Source organism: Mustela nivalis (genome assembly GCF_964662115.1).
Source record: "Mustela nivalis genome assembly, chromosome: 1".
Taxonomy (NCBI): domain Eukaryota; kingdom Metazoa; phylum Chordata; class Mammalia; order Carnivora; family Mustelidae; genus Mustela; species Mustela nivalis.
Genome location: NC_139020.1, coordinates 203,418,701 through 203,437,770, shown reverse-complemented (window position 1 = coordinate 203,437,770; position 19,070 = coordinate 203,418,701). Strand labels below are relative to the sequence as shown.

General features: G+C 49.9%; 1 protein-coding gene across 1 annotated transcript; it reads right to left on the bottom strand.

Moving 5' to 3' along the window:
• Nucleotides 1–1,640: 1,640 nt before the first annotated feature.
• On the bottom strand, nt 1,641–18,730 carry SLC35E1 (solute carrier family 35 member E1). The gene is made up of 6 exons (XM_082710053.1): nt 18,268–18,730; nt 17,810–17,880; nt 15,577–15,714; nt 14,236–14,361; nt 5,185–5,430; nt 1,641–4,729 (listed from the first exon to the last, which is right to left on the bottom strand). The coding sequence occupies exons 1-6, from the start codon at nt 18,689–18,691 to the stop codon at nt 4,502–4,504; spliced, it is 1,233 nt and encodes a 410-aa protein (XP_082566179.1). The 5' UTR covers nt 18,692–18,730; the 3' UTR covers nt 1,641–4,501.
• Between the last annotated feature and the right edge of the window lie 340 nt (nt 18,731–19,070).

The window sequence follows — 19,070 nt, the reverse complement described above, 5'->3', positions numbered from 1 at the left end:
TAGATTTTAGAAATTGTTCTTTCTATATATAAATCTGTCTCATTCTTTTTGACATTTGTAGAGTATAGATGTCTTTTAGCTTTAACTTTTTTTTTCAAATTTAACAAAGAGACAACAAAAGTTATTAGAAAAAGTCGTGGATGACTAAGAATTCCAGGCCCATCCAGACCTGTAATCTCAGTCAAGGTAAAGCTTGGTATGACTGTTGTCTTGATTGCTACAAGTAACAGAACCCTCTGTGGTCACCTAGCCGAAGGCCCGGCAAAAGGAATGATGTGGCAATTGAGAAGGTCCTGTTCCACCCTGGAGCAGGTAGCATTCCTTGGGGCTGATCACGTCACTGAGCAAGCCTCTGGTCCAAAGGAGTTGCCCTAGGGAGACAAATAGGAGTATTCTTGTGCTTGGAGAGGACCCTCCCAGGTAGGAGTTGAGACTAGTGTCGAACAGTGGAGCCACACCCAGCACAGCACGACCTCTTACTCTGCAGGAACAGGCCCCTGGCTTGTTGGAACTGCGGTGGCCGACTAGAGCCACCAGGTCGCCCAGACAGGGTGGCTCCTTCAGGGTCTTAAACGGTGGCATTGTGGCCCAGGCAACTGCAGTGAAAAGATACACCTCGAATGGCACTGGCCCATCTTAGGAATAGTTGACAAGGTGAGGCTAAATGAAACCACTCACTTTATCTTGGCTGCTCTGCAGGACGAAGGGCCCTGGCTTGGCGTCAGACACTCCCGGCTTCCAGCCCTGCTCAGAGGCCCCAGCAAGGACCTTGTTTCCGCTTCTTCTAAAATGGGGCTAATCTCTCGGGTGCTGATGATTAAATGAGATGAATACAAAATATGCAGATAAAATATCCCGGAGAATCACAAGTGCAAGTCAAAACATTCTGCTCCCCTCAGATAATTACTCCTCCCCAGAGTTTCCTTAGTATTTTTACTTCCCTCCAATATAGCACCTGTGTACCACTTAGTTACACATTGTAAATGAAGCCGAGCGTGCTCTGAGCCTTATGGATCTCTGTTTCCTGTACCTGACGCATATGAAGTGTTAGTAAATCATTGAACAAAAGGATTATGAATTAAGAGGCTGTGGGCAGTTGTTTTGGCAGAAACTCCTACCCTTCAGCTGCTACCGAAGGAAATGCTGTTGGGACATCGTTTCTGAGTCAGCATGGGGGACACGGACTCTGGGGGCGGACCTACTGTGACTCTAGACAATTGACGACCTCTGGGAGCCTCATTTTCATCTGTGTGGTTAATAAAGCAAACAGTGCTTACAAGGATTGTGGGGGAGAAATCCACCAGCGCGTTGAGCATGTAGGAGGGCCTCCGTATTAGCTGCTGTTCCTCAGAAATACCCTTCATGAGCACAGCTGCCAGCCCTTCTTGGGTTTTCCGTGTTACTCTGTTCAATAAAGGCGTGTCGTGAACTGCTGAGCTGTGACTCTAGTTTTATTCTACCGTCTCCTAAATTTACAAATCTCATGTCCTAATTTTGGGCTCAGGAAAAAATAAAAGGTTGCAGTCTGCTCTAATGTGAGAATCAAGTTGGTTTGCTCTTTGTCTCAGTTTTCTTGCTGGGCACACTGAAGACAGGGTCATTCAGAAAGACCCTCACTGACAAATTAAGACCAATGGTGATTCCCTGGTGACCACTGTTTATTTTTGGTAAATGCCATCAATGAATATACACACAGTATCATTCCCACAGAAGTCTATAGCATTTAAGTCTTAAAAATAGGTGACAGTTGAAAAAAAGAATTCACAATTTTCAGTTCCTTGAATAATTTAATGTTCTGTTCCCTTAAGGCTGTAAGACCTTAAGGTATCCAGGCCTGGTTATGTCCCAGTAATAATAAAGGGCCTGCTCCATGACGTATGCCAAATACACAGCAAAATTCGGAAATCCCAAGTGCTGCTTCACTTCAACATACTTGGCTTCCCTCCTTTGAATAGGGGTTTGATTTTCCCTATAACGAATGACTTAAAATAAGGTGCTTAAAAAGTCCACACCAAATCTCAAATAGTGAACAAACACTTCAAAAATGCCCTCTGAGCCTCTGTTTCCCCTTCTATAAAATGAAGGAGTTGGGTTCGAGTTAGTGTCGTAGGCAGACCATACCAACGGTGGGTAGACTAATTTGCTACCACAAACCCCAGCCGGGAGGAGGGTGAGGGGAACAGAGCTGCAAAGGTGACTGTGGGAGTGGGGTTCAGGTCATGGGCCAGGGCCAAAGCGCCTGGAAAACTGGCCTTCAGGAGGTCAGTGTCAGCTCTGAACCTTCAAGTCTCAAAAGTATGTCTTTGTTTTTTGATATGATTTGGTCTAATATGATTGTCTCATTCATTCCAGTGTATGTACTTGCTGTAGATTTATGTACAGAATTAAATACCCCATTTATTAATTTATAAACCGTAATAAAACCAGTCATTTCCCCTCACCAGCAGATCTTGCATTGGAAAAGGGAAAACAAATCAATATACACATTTTAGCAACATCAGGAATTTCATTAAAACTGACAAGACGTGTAAGTTCATTTTGGAGTTCAATTGTCTGTCCAAGGAATCAGTTACTGTAATCACAAAGACAACCACTATAATATCTTTGTGGTGCAAAATTGTCCCCATTTGTTGCTCTTCCCCAGTGAGAAAAGTTCAGCTACGGACTGTAGCGCCCCTGGTGGAGGCCCTCAGCAAGCTCTTTCCCAGATCCCCTTTGGGACGTCTTCCCGTTTTACACAGTAGCTGTCTCAAAACTTGGGACCAGAGTAATTACAAAGCAAATGAACGGCACAGGGACCTGAAGCCAGTGGTGCATAAAATCAGGCCAGAAGGGGACCAGGGAACCTCTCCAGGAACAGCCCATCCATAAGCTGACGGAGTAACCAAACCAGGAGTCGATCACAGGCTATGATACTTCCTCTGATGGGAAAACGCCTCATTCACCAGGAGGGTGAAGGGTGACCCACTGTCCCACCTTCTCGCTCCAAGTGCCTATTCAAGAGGTTGGGCACAGTGCTGAAGGAGGAAGGCAGACATCACCGAAGACCCCACCAGCCAAGGCACTGGTCCCCTCTGAGGGCAGGGTCCTTTTGTGAGGCTGGGGAAGTTGGAGACTCACCTGAACTTTGGCTCACGGGCTACCTGCTGGGGCCAGGTACTTTTCCTGATGAGATTTATCTAAACCCAAACCATAGCTCAGTGCTCACCCCTCTTCCCCTTCACCAGGACATGATTCAGATCCTACTGCAGACACCACCAGATCAGGTCATGGAATCCAAAGTGCTGTGGTCTTGTCTATTACACAAACTACTGAGATGATGTTCTCGATTCATTCCGCTTTCAGCAGCTGGGGCCATTATAGAGGAGCCTGAAGACACTTCGTCGCTTCCTACTAATGCTGAAAGGTATCAAGACTGGCATCACCAGTAGGGAGCTTTTCTTGTTTTTAAACATTTAAGAACAGAAGGGTTTTCAATCCATAACCCAGTCCTCCCTCATGCGTCCCCTGCCCCATACAGGGGACCAAGGCATAAATACAACTACAAAATATCCCCCCAAAAATGCAAGATCCTTGTGAAATTAACATCTCCCCACCAGATATCCTACTAAGTCTTCACAGAAGTGGTGAAGACTCATCAGAAAAGATAAAACAAGTGTTACAGAAATAGAGCTTGAAACACTGACATGATTTCCTAATGCTCCTTCTGACAGCGCCCCAGTCACTTCCTCCTTGCTGTCCCCAGAGAGGAGAGATGGCCTGCTCTGGCAAGGGAAGTGAGAGAACAGGAGAATGCGGCTGCCCTCCCTCTGGGTCTGGACACACACCAGCTCTGACGGGCAGGTCAAAGAAGTAGGCTCCAAGAATTCAAGGCTAATTGCAGCTTTTCTCTTTGGGACATTCGCTGGTAACTACGGCAAATGGCCATGGGGCTGACCGGAAACTGGGTCCATCTTTGTTGTTGGAGATGCTTTTAGTAAACTCTGGTGCTCCTCTGCTCCACGCCCGCCTCAGCCCTTGACCTATCTGAGCAGGGGAATGAAAGCAGCTAATCTGTCCCTCTCAAGCACCACCCTCCAAGTCCCTTCCTTGACATCCAGGAAACCCTCTGGCCTGCTCAGAGGTCTGCATCCACAGCGATCCCACCTTTCCGGAGAGTTATCTGGAAATATCTGGAAAGCAGAATTAGACTCTCAAATATGTGACTTGGGGAGTAAGTCCACAAAGGTAAAAACGGGGCCAAGATCTCCATACCAACACAACCCTCAGAGGACAGACTCCAGGAAGAAAGGGCCTGGAACCCGGGAGCTTGAGGGCAGTGGTCCTTACTGTGGGGCAGCATCCTGCTGCTGCCGCCGGGGGCCTGGGAAGCCCCGGGGTCTGCTGATGGCTACGCACCGTCCCCTCAGCTGGGTTGTACATTCACTGGTTGTCAGAAGTTTCTGGTACTGCTAGGGAGTGGGGGAAGGAGTCACACAACAGTAGCGCCCTGTTGTCTAGACTACACGTCATAACGGTTCAAACTGTAATTCGGGTAGCTCTGCCGGCTGTACTGGAAATGATCTGTTAAAACGTTGTTGCGGCCGTACTGATAGTCCCCGTGCTGGGGGAAGAGGATGCCATTGTGGGGCTTCTCCAGGGGGCTCCGATGGTGCTCCTTACTGCTCAGGTCCCCTGTGGTGACTGGGAGGAGGTGCTTCCGGGCTTGCTGATTGGCATCGTACTTGGTCTGCAAGGTCAAGAGAGCAGTGAGACGGCTGGCTCCTTCCCCGGCGCCCGCACACAGGACAGAGGGCAACAATTTGTATCTGAGCAGCCCTTCAAGGCCCACTGAAGCAGTGACCCAGGCAGGCCCCAGGCACGGCCAGACCTCCCTGTGAGCCACCTATGTCTCTGCACTGGACCCAACAGAGCCTTCATGAGACAGTGAAATCCCTGACAAAGCCTGCATAGACCCAAGAGCCACGGCTGGAATGGGGCACAGACCTAGAATCATCTACATGGGAAAAGGAAGGAAGGCTGGGCCAGGTAGGGCCACACTAACACCATAAACCAGTCCGTGACAAAGCTGGAGTTGTGGCTCCAGCCTCTTAGCTCCTGCTGAGGTCCCTTTCTTCTCCCCCTCCCCGAATCTTGGTGCCTCCCTAGGCATCGAAGGAACAGCCTCCCCCACCCCAGACTCACTTTGTTGTACAGAAAAACCCCCAGGATGGCTGTCATCATGCCCAGGACGTTGGTGCTGGTGACCGGGTTCTGCAGCATGATCAGGGACACCGTGATGACCATGATTCTCTTCGTGGCATTTGCGACAGAGTAGCTCAGAGGGCTGATGAGGTTGAGGATGCTGAAGGCGATGACATTCTGTGCGAAGTTACAGAAGCCGCTGACCGCCAGGAGCAGGAGTGTCCAGGGCCACTGGGACACATAGGTCTGTAGAGACGGGGAAGCAAGAACAGCACCGGGGTCACACATTGGCCCCAGGAGAGGTCGGGGAGGGGCGCAGAGGGGCTGCCCGGGGTCAGTGTTGTCGGGGGGCAGATGCAGCGGTGTGGTGAGTCCTAGCAGGGGCGTCATCTGCACGATGACAACGATAATTAGCTTCATTCCTACTGAGGATCTGGAGGCTCCAAGAGGCCAAGGCAGGTGCCCAAAGGGTAGAGGGCCTCATGTGAACTGAAGCCTCCCTTGTCTCTGACAGCGAGGACTGGGCGCTCCGGGATTAGCAGAGCAAGGTCTGCTTACTGGACACTGTCCTGGTCCAGTCGAGCTGCTAGAGCAAAATACCACAGGCTGGCTGGATGTGGGGTACTTATAAATAATAGCTGTTTCTCACAGTTCTGGAAGCTGGGGAGTCCAAGGTCAAGGAGACCCAGTGCCTGGTGTGGGCTTCCCCATTCATAGGTGGGGTCCACTCACAGTGCCCTCATGTGGAAGGGCAAGAGAGGTCACTGGGGTCTCCTTTTATAAGGACACAAATCCTGTTTGATGAGAACTCCACCCTTTGGGCCTCCCAAAGGCCCCACCCCGGAATACCATCATCTTGGGAGAGAGAGTTTCACACAGAAATTTGGCAGTGGTGGGGGGGCTGCACCAGACACAAACATTCAGACGGTAGCAGACACGATGCCTTCCACGGGATTGGGAGGCAGCCCCCCCGGGGCAGTATGCAAAGAACCTAGTAACACAGGAGCCCCAGGCTAGGAGCCAGAAGCCCTGGGTCTGCCCTGTCACTGGGAGACTCCTCCCACCCACACCCAAGCCACCTGACCTTTCAGGTCACACTTCTTCCTCTCTGCCACAGAAGAGGCTGTGAAAGTACGTTAAAACAACCCCAACCCAAAAGGGAGATTTTATCAAAACTCGAGTAACCGTGTGACCCACCAGAATAAAGCACTCCGATTAAAAGGGTCTAGAAGTTAAGAACTCACAACTAGCAGGCACCCTGACCACAGAAACCCACCCCCCTGCAGAGAGTCTGGGCTGAACAGGCAACCGTCAGGAGGGTGCTGCCCGGCCAGGTGGCAGGGATTCCCAGCACGGAACATTGTGGCCATCTCTCCAGGAACATTGTGGCCATCTCTCCACGGCTGGATACCAGAAGGCATGCGACACCACACCCGTGCCTCCCCACCTCCCAGTCCCACCACAGTACCCGTCCTGGGGAACCGAGAGGCTGCTTTAGGGCAGGTCTGCCAGGCCAGACCTCAGGAGACAGTACACCAGACATGGACAGCTCCAGTGTCTGACATAGGCTAGAGTGCTGGGACAATCCCCATGTCCCTCTGTCCTCTGAGAACAGAGAAGCCTCAAGACCCAGCGTGGCTCAGTGGAGGAAGCAAAGCCATAGCTGCTCGGTGGCACCTGCATCCCAATTCCCAGGCTGCATGGGTACTGGCCAGAGGACATGGCCAGATCCCTTCAGGAAGGTGGCACTTAGTGGCCCTGCCAGGATGGGAGCCGGAAGTCTTAGAATGGTGGCCTGGTCCATCTCTGCCACCCTCTGAGCTGGAAGGATCATGAGGTCCTCTCAAAGGAGAGCAAGATACACTTAGGTAACCTGCTCAAAGCCACCCTGACTTTGGCCCCTCGTTGGGATAATGACCTCTGAAAGGCACAAGAGCCCACCAGCAAGCTTCTGTGGTGAGCTGGCCTGTTCTCTCCGCAGTCTTTCCCTGAGGCAACTGATACGGACTTAGGGACTTAGAAGCTATTTTTACAAGTCAGCCAGCTTGCATAGATACCATTCAGAAACGGAATCCAGCCAATCCAGCTTTAAAAAAAAAAAAACTGACTTGGAATAGAGTCAAGTGTTTCTTCCTCACAGCACATAGTTCCATGTGTTTTAACACATGCACTGATTCACGTAGCCAGCACCACAATCAGAATTCAGAACAGCTCTGTCACCACCTCAAAACACTCTCCCAGGCTTCTTTGTATGAATCCGCTCCCCAAATCCAAGCAACTACTGATATGTTCTCCTTCACTCCAGGTCTGTCTTTTATTTTTCATTTTATTTTATTTTATTTGGAGCCCAACACGGAGCTTGAACTCACAAGACCTGAGCTGAGATCGGGTCAGACAACCTGACCAACTGAACTTGGGTCTGTCTTTTAGAGATTGGTCTACAAATGGAATGATACAGAATGGAAACTTCTCAGATAGGCTTCTTTCACTCGGCAATAATGCCTCTGCCATCTATCCAAGTTGTCGTAAAGAGTAATAGCTGATGACTTTTTTTTTTTTTTTTTTTTTAACTGCCAAGTAACGTTCCATTGTATGAATGTACCATGGTTGGGTTTTTTGTTTTGTTTCCACTCACTTGTTGAAGGACACTTGGGTTGTCCGGTTTTGCGTCGTCATGAGGTCATGAGTAGAACTGCTATGAACATTTGTGTACAGGCTTTTGTGGGAACCTAAGTTTCATTTTTCTAAAATTAACACCCAGAAGTGAGATTGCTGGGTCATATGGGAAGTGTTGAACTTCAGAAGAGACTCCCACAAGTTTTCTAGAGGGGCTGTACCATTTTGGATTTGCTCCAACAATATATAAGCATTCTAGCTGTGCCTTATTGAGCAACATAGTTTTTTTGTTTTTACTGTAGCCGTTCTAACAGGTATGAAGTGGCCCACTTGCCTATTTGTATGCCATCTGGGCAGTCTCAGTGGGGAAAAAGTCTGTTCAAGTCTTTTGCCCATTTTTAAGCAAGCTGTTGTCTTACTACTGAGTTTTGAGAGTTCTTTATATATTCGGAATGCAAGTCCTCCATCACTTGTAAACATTTTCTCCCTGCTGGTAGCCTGTCTTTTCTTTCACTTAGCAGTGTCTTCACAGATTGAAAGTTTTAAACTTGGATGAAACTCCAATTCATTTTCCAATGAAACTCCATTTACTAATTTTTTCTTTATGGACTTTGTTTTTGTTGTAATGTCTAAAAATGAGTTCCAAGTCATGAAGAACTTTCTCCTGTTTGTTTTTAAGATTTTATTTATTTATTTGTCAGAGAGAGGGAGTGGCAGGCAGAGGGAGAAGCAGACTCCCCTCTGAGCAAGGAGCCCAGTAGGACTCGATCCCAAGAAACTGAGATTGTGACCTGAACCAAAGGCAGACGTCCAGCCAACTGAGCCACCCACATGTCCCTCTCCTGTTTTTTTGTTTCCTAAAGGTTATCATTTTAGCTCTTTTTTAGGTTTTTTTAAAGTAGGTGCCACACTCAGCACGGAGCCCAGTGCAGGGCTTGAACTCACGACCCTGAGATCAAGGCCTGAGCTGAGATCCAGAGTCGGATGTTCAGCGTACTAAGTCAGCCAGGTGCCCCTACCATTTTTACTCTTATATTTAAGTCTAGAGTGCACTATAAGCTTTGTGTAATGTGTGAGGTCTTAAGTCAAGGCTCAGATTTTTGCATGTCGATGTCTAATTGTTCTGAGACCGTTTGTTAAAAGGACTTATCCTTTCCCCTTTGATTGCCTTTAAACCTGTCAAAAATCAGTTATGCAGATTTGTGTTTTGTTGCACACAATTCTGCTTCACTGGTTTCTGTGTCTCTCCCTTCACCAGTATCTGTTCTTTTATCCTAAGTCTTACAATTAAGTAATGTGATTCCTCCAAGTTTATTCTTTCTGAGACATATTTTGACCATTACAGTTCTTTTGCCTGTCTATGTAAATTTTCCAATAAGCTTTTCTATGTTAAGAAAAAAATGTAATATGTATCTATACACACACACACACACACACACACACACACACACACACACACACACACACACACCTTGGCGATATTGCAGGTTTGGTTCCAGACCACTGAAGTAAAGGAAATACTGCAATAAAGCAAGTGAATTTTTTTGCTTCTCAGTGCATATATGAGTTATGTTCACACTATACTATCGTCTATTAAATGCACAGTATCATTATGTCTTAAAAATGTGCATGCCTTAATTAAATGTGCAAAACTTTATTACTCAAAAATGCTATCATCCGAGCTTTCAGCGAGTCAAAGATTTGCGAGAATTACTAAAACACAACAGAGACACAAAGTGAGCATATGCTGTTGGAAAAATGGCACCAATTGATTTCTTTGATTGCAGAGTTGGCACAAACCTTCAATTTATTAAAAAAAAAAAAAGTAGTATCTGTGAAGTCTGATAAAGCTAAGCCCAATAAAAAGTATGCCTGTATAGGGGTGCCTGGGTGGCTCAGTGGGTTAAAGCCCCTGCCTTCAGCTCAGATCACTATCCCAGGGTCCTAGGATCGAGCCCCCACATCAGGCTCTCTGCTCAGTGGGGAGCCTGCTTCCCCCCACCCCCCCTATCTGCCTGCCTCTCTGCCTACTTGTGATCTCTGTCTGTCAAATAAAATCTTCTAAAAAAAAGTATGCCTGTATAGAGTAACGTATCTCAATTTTTTCATCACCTTTTCCAAGGCAAAAAATTAAATTTAAGCATTTATTTATAATTAATGCTAAAGAATAAGATTTTGTTGGTTAGAGAAAATTTTATTTCTTCCTTTCAAATCTATTTCCTTTATTTCTTTTTCTTGTCCTATTGCACTGGCCAGGATGTCAAGTATGATATGGAATAGGCATTCTGAGAGTGAACATCCTGAACTTATTCCTGAATTTAGCAGTAAAGCCCCTAGTCTTTCATCATTATGATGTTAGCTGTAAATACCTTTGATCAGGCTGAAGGAGTTTCCTTCTATTTCTAGTTTATTGACTTTGTTTTCATGAACGATGTTGGACTTTGTATCAAATGCCTTTTCTGCATCAGTTGATATAAATATGTGATTTTTCTGTTAGACTGTTACGGACTACATTGATCTTCAAATATTAAATTAGCCTTGCATTTTTTTTTAACGATTTTATTTATTTATTTAACAGACAGAGATCACAAGTAGGCAGAAAGGCAGGCAGAGAGAGAGAGGAGGAAGCAGGTTCCCTGCTGAGCAGAGTCCCTGGATTTAAAATCTTTTGAAAAGAAATGACCAGGCCTGGATGATTTCACTGGGAAACTCACCAAACACTTAAGGAAAAAAGAAATACCAATTCTATACAGTCTTTTCTAGGAAATGGAAAACTAGGGAACACTTTGGGCCGTACAACAAAACTGGTATTCCTCACGGTCAGTGAGCCAAAAATCATTAACAAAATACTGTTTTCAATAAAAAGATCTGTTTTCAAAGACTTTCTGGTGGTGTGTGGCTCCACCCTGAATGTGCACTACCCAGTGGTCAGTCTGGGATCGGGGCAGCAGTCTACCCCATAGTTCAGTTTCAAAGTCTTTGGTCTCCTCTTAGGATCAGATCCCCACATGTGCAGCCCAGGGGTAAGCCCAGGCCTGTACGATGCTTTCTGACATGGTTTGCCGACATCCTCCCTCTCCATGATTACCTCGGTACTTGCCACTTCCCAGAGTTCCCCTTTTCAGTCCTCTCATCAGAGAGCTGGGGCTTAACTACCCGACTCTGCTGTGTCCTTCCTACCACTGCACCTCCACCTGGGACCAAGCAGTGGGCAGAGAAAATGAGAAAAACACTCAGTGGGGACTGATCCCACTCTCTAACCATGGAGGGAGGTTGCCCTCACTCAGCATTTCAGGTGCTGTGGGACCCTTCCACCACCACTACCACCACCACGGGATTGCCAGGGGCTTGGGACACAAGAGAACCAAGAAACAACAATTCCAGAAATCCCCAACAGGGCATTTCCCCTATTCTGAGCGTCAGGACTCCCCTTTCCCATTCCCTGATCCAGGAGGCGAGGTCTTCTGGCCCTGCCTCACCCAGTGCCCACTTCTACATTCGGGCGGCCTCAAGTCCAGGCTGGATATACAGGAGGCAAAAGAGAGGCAAACCGACTGCTGACTGAGCACTGCTCTGAAATGGGATCTTCAACCCCAGCATATCCGCTGCCTTTTACTTTCCAATTTTCAAACAGCTGCTTCACTCATCCTGTCCAAGCTTTAAAACCGGGCCACCTGCTCCAGAGTCTAGCGATCCCGTCTGGCTTCAGCCAGGCTGTCTGCAGGGGGGCTGCCTGTGTGCAGGACCCCCCACTGGAGCCTTTGATTCTTGGTAACATGGCGCACCGTCCTCCAGGAGGTGCTCTCCTGTCCAATCCTTCCCCCTGCTGCTATGAAGCGCAGGACTGGGGCAGAGCTAAGTCACCTGGCATCTGCGTGGGAGACATGGGGCAGAGAGGAGGAGCCCAGAGAGGTGGGCCCCCTGCCTTCAGACTGTGGCAGCTCAAATCCTGCTACTCCTGGGGCTACTGTTGGAGCGTTATGAGGGCCCCATGAAGGTACAAAGTATCTGTGGCCTCAAGAAACGGAACAGGTTACTCAAATGTATTCCAAAGAAGGTCATCACTGGAAAAAACTAAAAAATGTCCTGAATACAAATGAAGTAAAGCGACCAGAGCAAAACCTCTAAGTACGTTTCTGTGTGCACGTATCCGTGTAAACACCAAGGAGCTGTAACACAGGATGGAGTCGGAAAACTGCCACCAAAGCGATCAGCAAAGAATGAGAAAAGACCTAAATACAAACATGTTAACGGGGGGTGTGCCCAGAACGGGTCTGAGCGAAAACCACCAGGTGCTCTCTTCTATCTGAAAAGTTACTTTTTGTGTAGGGAGCAGAAAGGTAGGAATACATACAGATTTGCTTATAGTTGCCAAAAGAAACACGGAAAGGGTAAACGAAGAGCATAAACATGACTGCCTATGGGGGAGGGACAAGAAAGGGGGGAGGTAACGGGAACTGAAGCCAGACTTTGAATAAACTTTCTCGTGCCATCTGGCTTTGGAAATAATAAAGGCCTGACAAATCGGGTATGGAAAAGAAAAGCCATGCCTAAAAATGACAACAAATGGAATGAAAAGAACCCACCTGGGTTCTTGGAGAACCCACCTGCCCCCACCTGGGCAAGCTGGTGATAGAGACGCGTTGTGAAAACAATTACTTCCACTGCCCTTAGAACACAGTGTTCCAGGGGCGCCTGGGTGGCACAGTCAGCTAAGCATCGGACTGGATTTCAACTCCGATCATGAACTCAGGGTCCTGCGATCGAGCCCTGAGTCAGGCTCTGCCGCCCTCAGCGTGGAATCTGCCTGGAATTCTCCCTCTCCCTCTGCCCCTCCCCCTGCTTGTGCCCTCTCTCTCTCACTCCAAATTAAAAAAAACAAAAAAACAAAAAAACACGGTATTCCAGTTGTACATCTTTAATGGAACATGTCCTAAGGACAGAAAGAGCAGCAAAGAAACCTTAAGCTTCTCTCAGTATCCTACCTGTTGTCCCGTGGGAATTCTCACTCTGCGATTATGTGTGTGTTTGGTAGAATCCCTACGTGAATAGTTGGGATAGGATAAAGAACAAATGTGGCAAGGAACCAAGAGTACCAGAAAAGATATAAATTTAAAAATGCCAGCAGCTGGAAGTCCTGTAATGTTAAACCAGCACTGGAATGAATTTGGTAGAACTCTCCCCCCTGGCCCAGTGGGACTTCCCTAGCTTGTCACCGCAGAGCACGGCCAGCCCCACAGCGGGAAGCATACGCGGCGGCCGTGTCTCTGGACAGCACTCCTTATTACCAGCAACCTGGGCTCCGGAAGGAGTGGCTGACTGCAGGTCTGGGACAGGAGAGACGGGAGATAAGAAAGAACATCCCGCTGGCTCAAAAACCACCAAAGGCTGACCTGAGCTGGCCTGAGCTGGCGAAAGGACAGGGAGCCAATGGGAAGGACTCCATTCACCTGGACTTTGAATATGAAAAGAACAGGACACACAACTGACACAGGAGTCCACAATGATACTGGGGGAAAAAAGAAAAAACAAAAAAACCCACAAAAACAGAAGGATCTTCCTACACTGTCCCACCCTGCCCCCAAACCAACCCCTCCTCCCCGACAACTCACTAGTTAACATCTGCAGTACGCTAGAACTCTCCTCTGAAAATTGGTAATTGAAAAAAAAAGAGAAGCACTGACTTTCATGTACTTCAAGGTGACAAGTCTTGGTTGATGATGGAAAGTTCTCTGTTAACTTATGGATAATCAATAAGGACAGTAGGTTAGAACGGAGCCAGTCTCCTCAAGAGCCTGGAGCTAATGTGCAAGCACTACACCTACAGGTATGCTAAGGATGAAAGACCAAAGTCGAGAACTCCCAGCAGGCCTCATTAAGCCCTGAGACACATTCCCTCCCCTCTCTGTAACTCAGGCTTGGAAAAACCACGCCTCTCCTCACTGTCCCCTGCCCCTGGGTTTCTAATGCACTGTCTGGAGGCTGGCCTGGCGGGTGGTGGGAAGATCCTCTTGCCCACACTTGGAGCGCTGTGGATCCCTCCACAGCAAACGGGAATACGGACAAAGGACACCGAGAAAGGAAACCAGCAATTCAAGTGCAGTTTTAACAAGTCCAGTTTTAACAAGTCCAAGTGAGACCTGAACAGACTGTCAGGACAGGAGAGTCGCCCGTGCAGACATTTTTTTTAGTTCCTGATGCCACTGGCACAAATGCAGCAGCTGTCGACACCCGAGACCTAGCCTGCTGGAGGAGGAAACGCAAAGGAAGCCGACTTCCTCGACTGCACGAGCAATGAGTCATGACAAAGTGTTAAGAGGGCTGGCTGCCAGGGGCCCCAGATGTTCCAAAGTCAACAAGGTTTAACTCCCCGACAAAGCAACTAATCTGAAACCAATCAAGAAAAGGGTGTGTTCACCGTGCTGGCCAACTCACCAGGTCGCTGCTGACCAGGAAAGCTGAAAGGTCCACCAGGACCCACGTGGGGATCATAAAGAAGACAGCGTGGCAGCCCAAGATGTTCAGGAGCCGGAGATGGTGGATCCGAGAATCTCTCAATACCTAAAGAGAGAAAAACCTTTTTAAAGGCTAAGTGCCAAGAAGGGCTTGTTAGCCAGGTCCCAAACACGGTGACTGTACCTTAGCCCTGACATCTGACCCTGACCACCAAACCTACAAATGCACCTGCAGTGAGACAAAAATACCCCAAACAAATAAGAAGGGCTGAGAAATGGAAAAACAAAAACAAAAACAAAAACCCAGCAACATCCAGTTCTGGTGAAGCTGCAGTGAAACAGACACTCTGAAATCTTGCTGCTCTTTGTCTAAATTGGCATACAGCTGTTCCAGAATACAACCAGGCAAAGTGTATCAGGACCCAAAAGCATCTCATACACTCCAACCCAGGAACGCTAAGCCTCCATAAGAAAATTAATTCGACAGACAGGAAAACGTTAGGCACAGAGATGTTTACTGTGTTACTTTTTTTTTTTTTTTAAAGATTTCATTTATTTGAAAGAGTGAGAGAGAGAGAGAAAAGGAGCAGGGGGAAGGGCAGAGGCAGAGGGAGCAGCAGACTCCCTGCTGAGCAGCGAACCCAGATGTGGGGATCCATCCATCCCAGGACCCTGGAATCATGACCTGAGCCAAAGGCAGATGCTTCACTGACTGAGCCACCCAGGCGCCCCCCATTACTGCATTACGTATGACGAAGAGTTGGAAACAGCCTGCACTGCAGTCGGGGAACTGACTGCAGTGACTGTGGTGTCAGAAAAGAGTGTATTACAGGAGTTAGAGCAGTATTTTTTAATGATATGGGAGAATGTCATAAATAGTAAATATACAAAGCAAAATTCTGAAACGTATCTGTAATATTACAACTCTAAACACTGTGCAGAAAAGTCCCCTAGCATTAATAGTAGTTCTCTTTAGGGGACACTTCTGTGACTACTTAGTGTGGGGCCACCGGGGCAGGGGGCAGGTCTCTACTGATTACTCATCTCCCACACCCACTACAAAGCCTGACACGTAGTAGGTGCTCAGTAAGTTTTCTGATCTCAGGGGGAAGGGGGCCCTTTATTTTTTCACACTGAGCATATGCTGATTTTATAACAGGAAACAAACTCTTGAAAAAAAAAAAAAAATGAAACACAAAACCAGCAGAAGGACACCAGGATTCTTTCCTTGTTCCAACACCACAGAGATCCCTATTGCCCCACTCTCTCACCTGTGCCACTCCCCCAGTCATCAGACATTTCTCAGATAGTGCCCAAATACCTTTTTGGAGAAAATATTCTGAAGCGAGAAGCACAGTGTGGCAGCGAGGGCACTGATAAGCCCCCACATGTCGAAGGACAACTCGGTGACAGTGGCCAGCAGGACGCCGCTGATGATGGGGATGAGTGACAGGTACACCTGCAGGAGGAGGGCAGGAGGGGCTGATGGCAGCAGCTGAGCCAGGCTGCCTGACACAGATGCCTGGAGCAGCATTAGCTGCTCTCCCCACCCTCAGCAAAGGGATTCCACCTACCCCCGCTGTGATAGTGGTGCTGGAGGTGCAGATGGGGCAGAGTCCCTGGGGCCAGGCTGTGTCACTCTGTGGCCCCACGTCCTACATGGTCATTTCCACTAAGAGCCCCAGCTCAGGGCCACAAACAGGGGCCCTAACAGCTCTACTCGGCTGCCGCCACCAACACACCAAGGCCTAAAATCCCGGTCCTCAGAGAGGCTGGCCAGGTACCCTCTTAGTTTGGTCTCTTCCAACACGCAGTTACCCTTGGCTGGGACATTCCCTCTGTGCCTTCTCCTGCTAGAAACCTCCATCCACCTCAGGTCTCAGTTCACAGACCAGGAGAACTTTCAGCTCCCCCGCAAGCCCCCATCAGGTCCCTGTGCTGGTGTTTTGGGGCAGTGTTCTCCACTCACTAAAAGGGCCCGTCTGCTCCGCAGGTCCTCGATCAATACTCTGTCCTAGCACCCAGCACATAGCACACGCCCAGTAAGTGCGGGCTGAATGAAGAGTTAGTGCCGTGACAGGAGCCTTTCGAGAAGATCCAAGCTTTCCAAGACCAAGTGTATGCAATGGTCCCTAAGCTTGGGTGGCTAAATGGCTCCAAACTTCCAGAAAAATAGGATCCATTTTCAACACCTAGCTTTTCTGACTCCCCAGCTCACCCTCCTCCTACAAAGGACACTTTAAAGCACTGCAGACATTTTAGGAGGGGTTGGTGAGGCCTTCTCATCCCCCCCCGGAGGAGAGAGCAAGGGCTCTGGACTGGGGGGGTTTGCTCAATTCTAGCTCCCCCACTATGGGCTGTGGGCCTCAGGCACTTGACTCGCCCCTTTACGTCCCATCTCTTCAGCTGAGATCAAGAATGACAATTACCTGCCTTATCTATCTCATAGGGTGGATCCATACATATTCTGTCTTTATCATTAGTCCTGGCCTAGACCATTCCTCAGTCCTTCAGCACTGTGTCAGGGACCGGCTCCTTGTCCAAGCCGGGTACAATGTTCCATACAGCTGGGAAACCTGATAAACACGATGTGATTATCGACTGACAAAGCTGCACACCTTCCAGGCAACTCCGACCCATGGAGACAAGTCACACCTGACATCACCCTGGGGGTGGGCTACAGAGCACACCCAGGTCTTGCAGAGAAAAAAAAGGCTGAAACAAAAAAATCAGCCAGGGGTGGCCCCATTTCCATAAGTCGATCCAGGGCACTGCCACTCTGGGTTACATAAAATACAGGATGCCAGAAACCAACCACGTAGAAAAGAAGCGCTCTGTCCAGCATGAAATGGATTCCAGCTGGGACAACAGGAGTCCCACTTCCACTTAAGGACACGGAGCAAGTCTGTCTCTGGCTGAAGCCGCAGCTTCTCTCACCCCAAGGCAGGAAATACCCTGGCTTGGCATCCTGAACAGACTCTGGATTGTGCCCAAAGCATCTTCCTTATGCAGTCCTAGCCTCTGCGTGTTGCTTTCACTTCCACTCCCAGACACTCACAATTCCTGGTGGTTTTTATTTTGAAGACTTTGCTGGGTTTTGCCAAAATCAGACTGTTTTGACTGGCAATCTCACTTCTGACCCCAAAAGTCCCCAATCTGACCGCTGTCACTTGCAAAGAAGCAAAACTTTGTCAGAGCTCCAGCAAGGCATCAGATGTTCTATCCCTGGTCCCCCTGGAGGGGCACGTGGTAGCTGGCCAGGATAGGACCAAGTCACTGCCTACCAGCAACCACACGTAGGGAATCCAGACGTGGAGGAAAGCTGGACCTGAGAGGGACAGGAGCGTCCCCAAGACCACAAAGCAGAAGCAACTCAGGAACACACACCACTGCCTCCAAAGCGATTACAGAACATTAGGAGTAAAAGGCCACTAGATGCCTCTAAGCTGATTTCCTGATTTGAGAGGAAGCCAGGAGCCTGGACCACGTCAGCAGCTGGGTACCAGCCAGGAAGCCCTTGAGGCCCCCACCTGCCCAGAACCCTTCTGGGTTACCTTGGTGCTCTGCTTCTCCTTCATGATGATCCTGGACAGGAGAACCACCCAGATGGGCATGGTGGCCTTGACTGCAAAGAGAGGCAAGGGGCTCTCAGGGAGACGCCCCAGTCCCAGAACCCACCCTGGTACCCTAACCCCAACTCCACTGGTGCGATGGGAGGGTTTGGCAGCCCCTTCCTTCCCTCTCAGCTCTTCTTCTGTGCGGCTTCCCCCCAACCCAACAGTTGTGATTCGCCCTGCTCAGCTCCCAGTTCTCTTCTCAGCCACTTCCCTCCCAAAACCCTTGTGCGAGTCCCTCCCCTGCTACAAGCCTTGTTGGCCCCTAGCGCCTTCCTGACAGAACTTGACTTCTCAGGCCGTCGGGCCGAAACTGGGCCAGCGCACTCCCATCCAAGCGCCGAAACCCCAGGTGGCACGTCCCGGCCGCCGCACCCCAGGCCGGCCCCGGCACCCACCGGTGTGCGCGTAGGACACTGGCACCTTCCAGATGCTGACGTGCGCTGACACGGACGCGAAGTACTTGCCGAAGGCGAGTGGCAGCACGTAGCGCGGGTAGAAGCGCGGCGGCAGCAGCGGGCCAGGAGACGGATGCGGGCCTGGCCCGGGGCCCGAGACGGGCGGCGCGGGGGGCACGCGCCAGGCGCGCAGCAGCGGCGGGAGCCCCGCGCACAGCGCCAGGATGTGGCACAGCGACACGGTCACGGGGAACGGGAAGGCGCTCAGGATCACCTTGTTGACCACGTTACCACCCGCGCTCAGCGCGTACCACAGTAGGCACAGCGCCGCCACCCGTGCGCCCTCGCGCGCCCCGCCGCTGCCGCCCGCCGCCCCCGGGCTCCCCGCCCCCGCGCCCGCGCCCACCGCCGCCGCCGCAGCCATCCTGCCCGAGCGGCCACCTCTTCCCGCCCGTCCGACGGCCCGACGCCGGGCGGGGGCGGGGCCGGGTAGGGGCGGGAGCGCCAGCCAACGCCGATCCCCATTGGTTACCGCTGCCTCGCGTCACCGCCTCGCGCCGGCCGACGCGCCCGGCACCACGTAGCGGACACAGGCCCCGCCCCTCTGGTGGGCTTCCGGCCGGAGCGGTGCCTATCACGGAAGCGGAACTTGGGGGAGCGGACGCCATCCTAGCGGGGTTCCCAAGCGGTGGGTTGGCCCGGGGACCCTGGAGCCGTGGCTCGAGCTGCATGGGCAGGAGTTCAAAGGCCCTGTCTCGTTGGCGTCCGTGAGCGGGTCATCTAGCTCGGGAGTCAAACCTCGA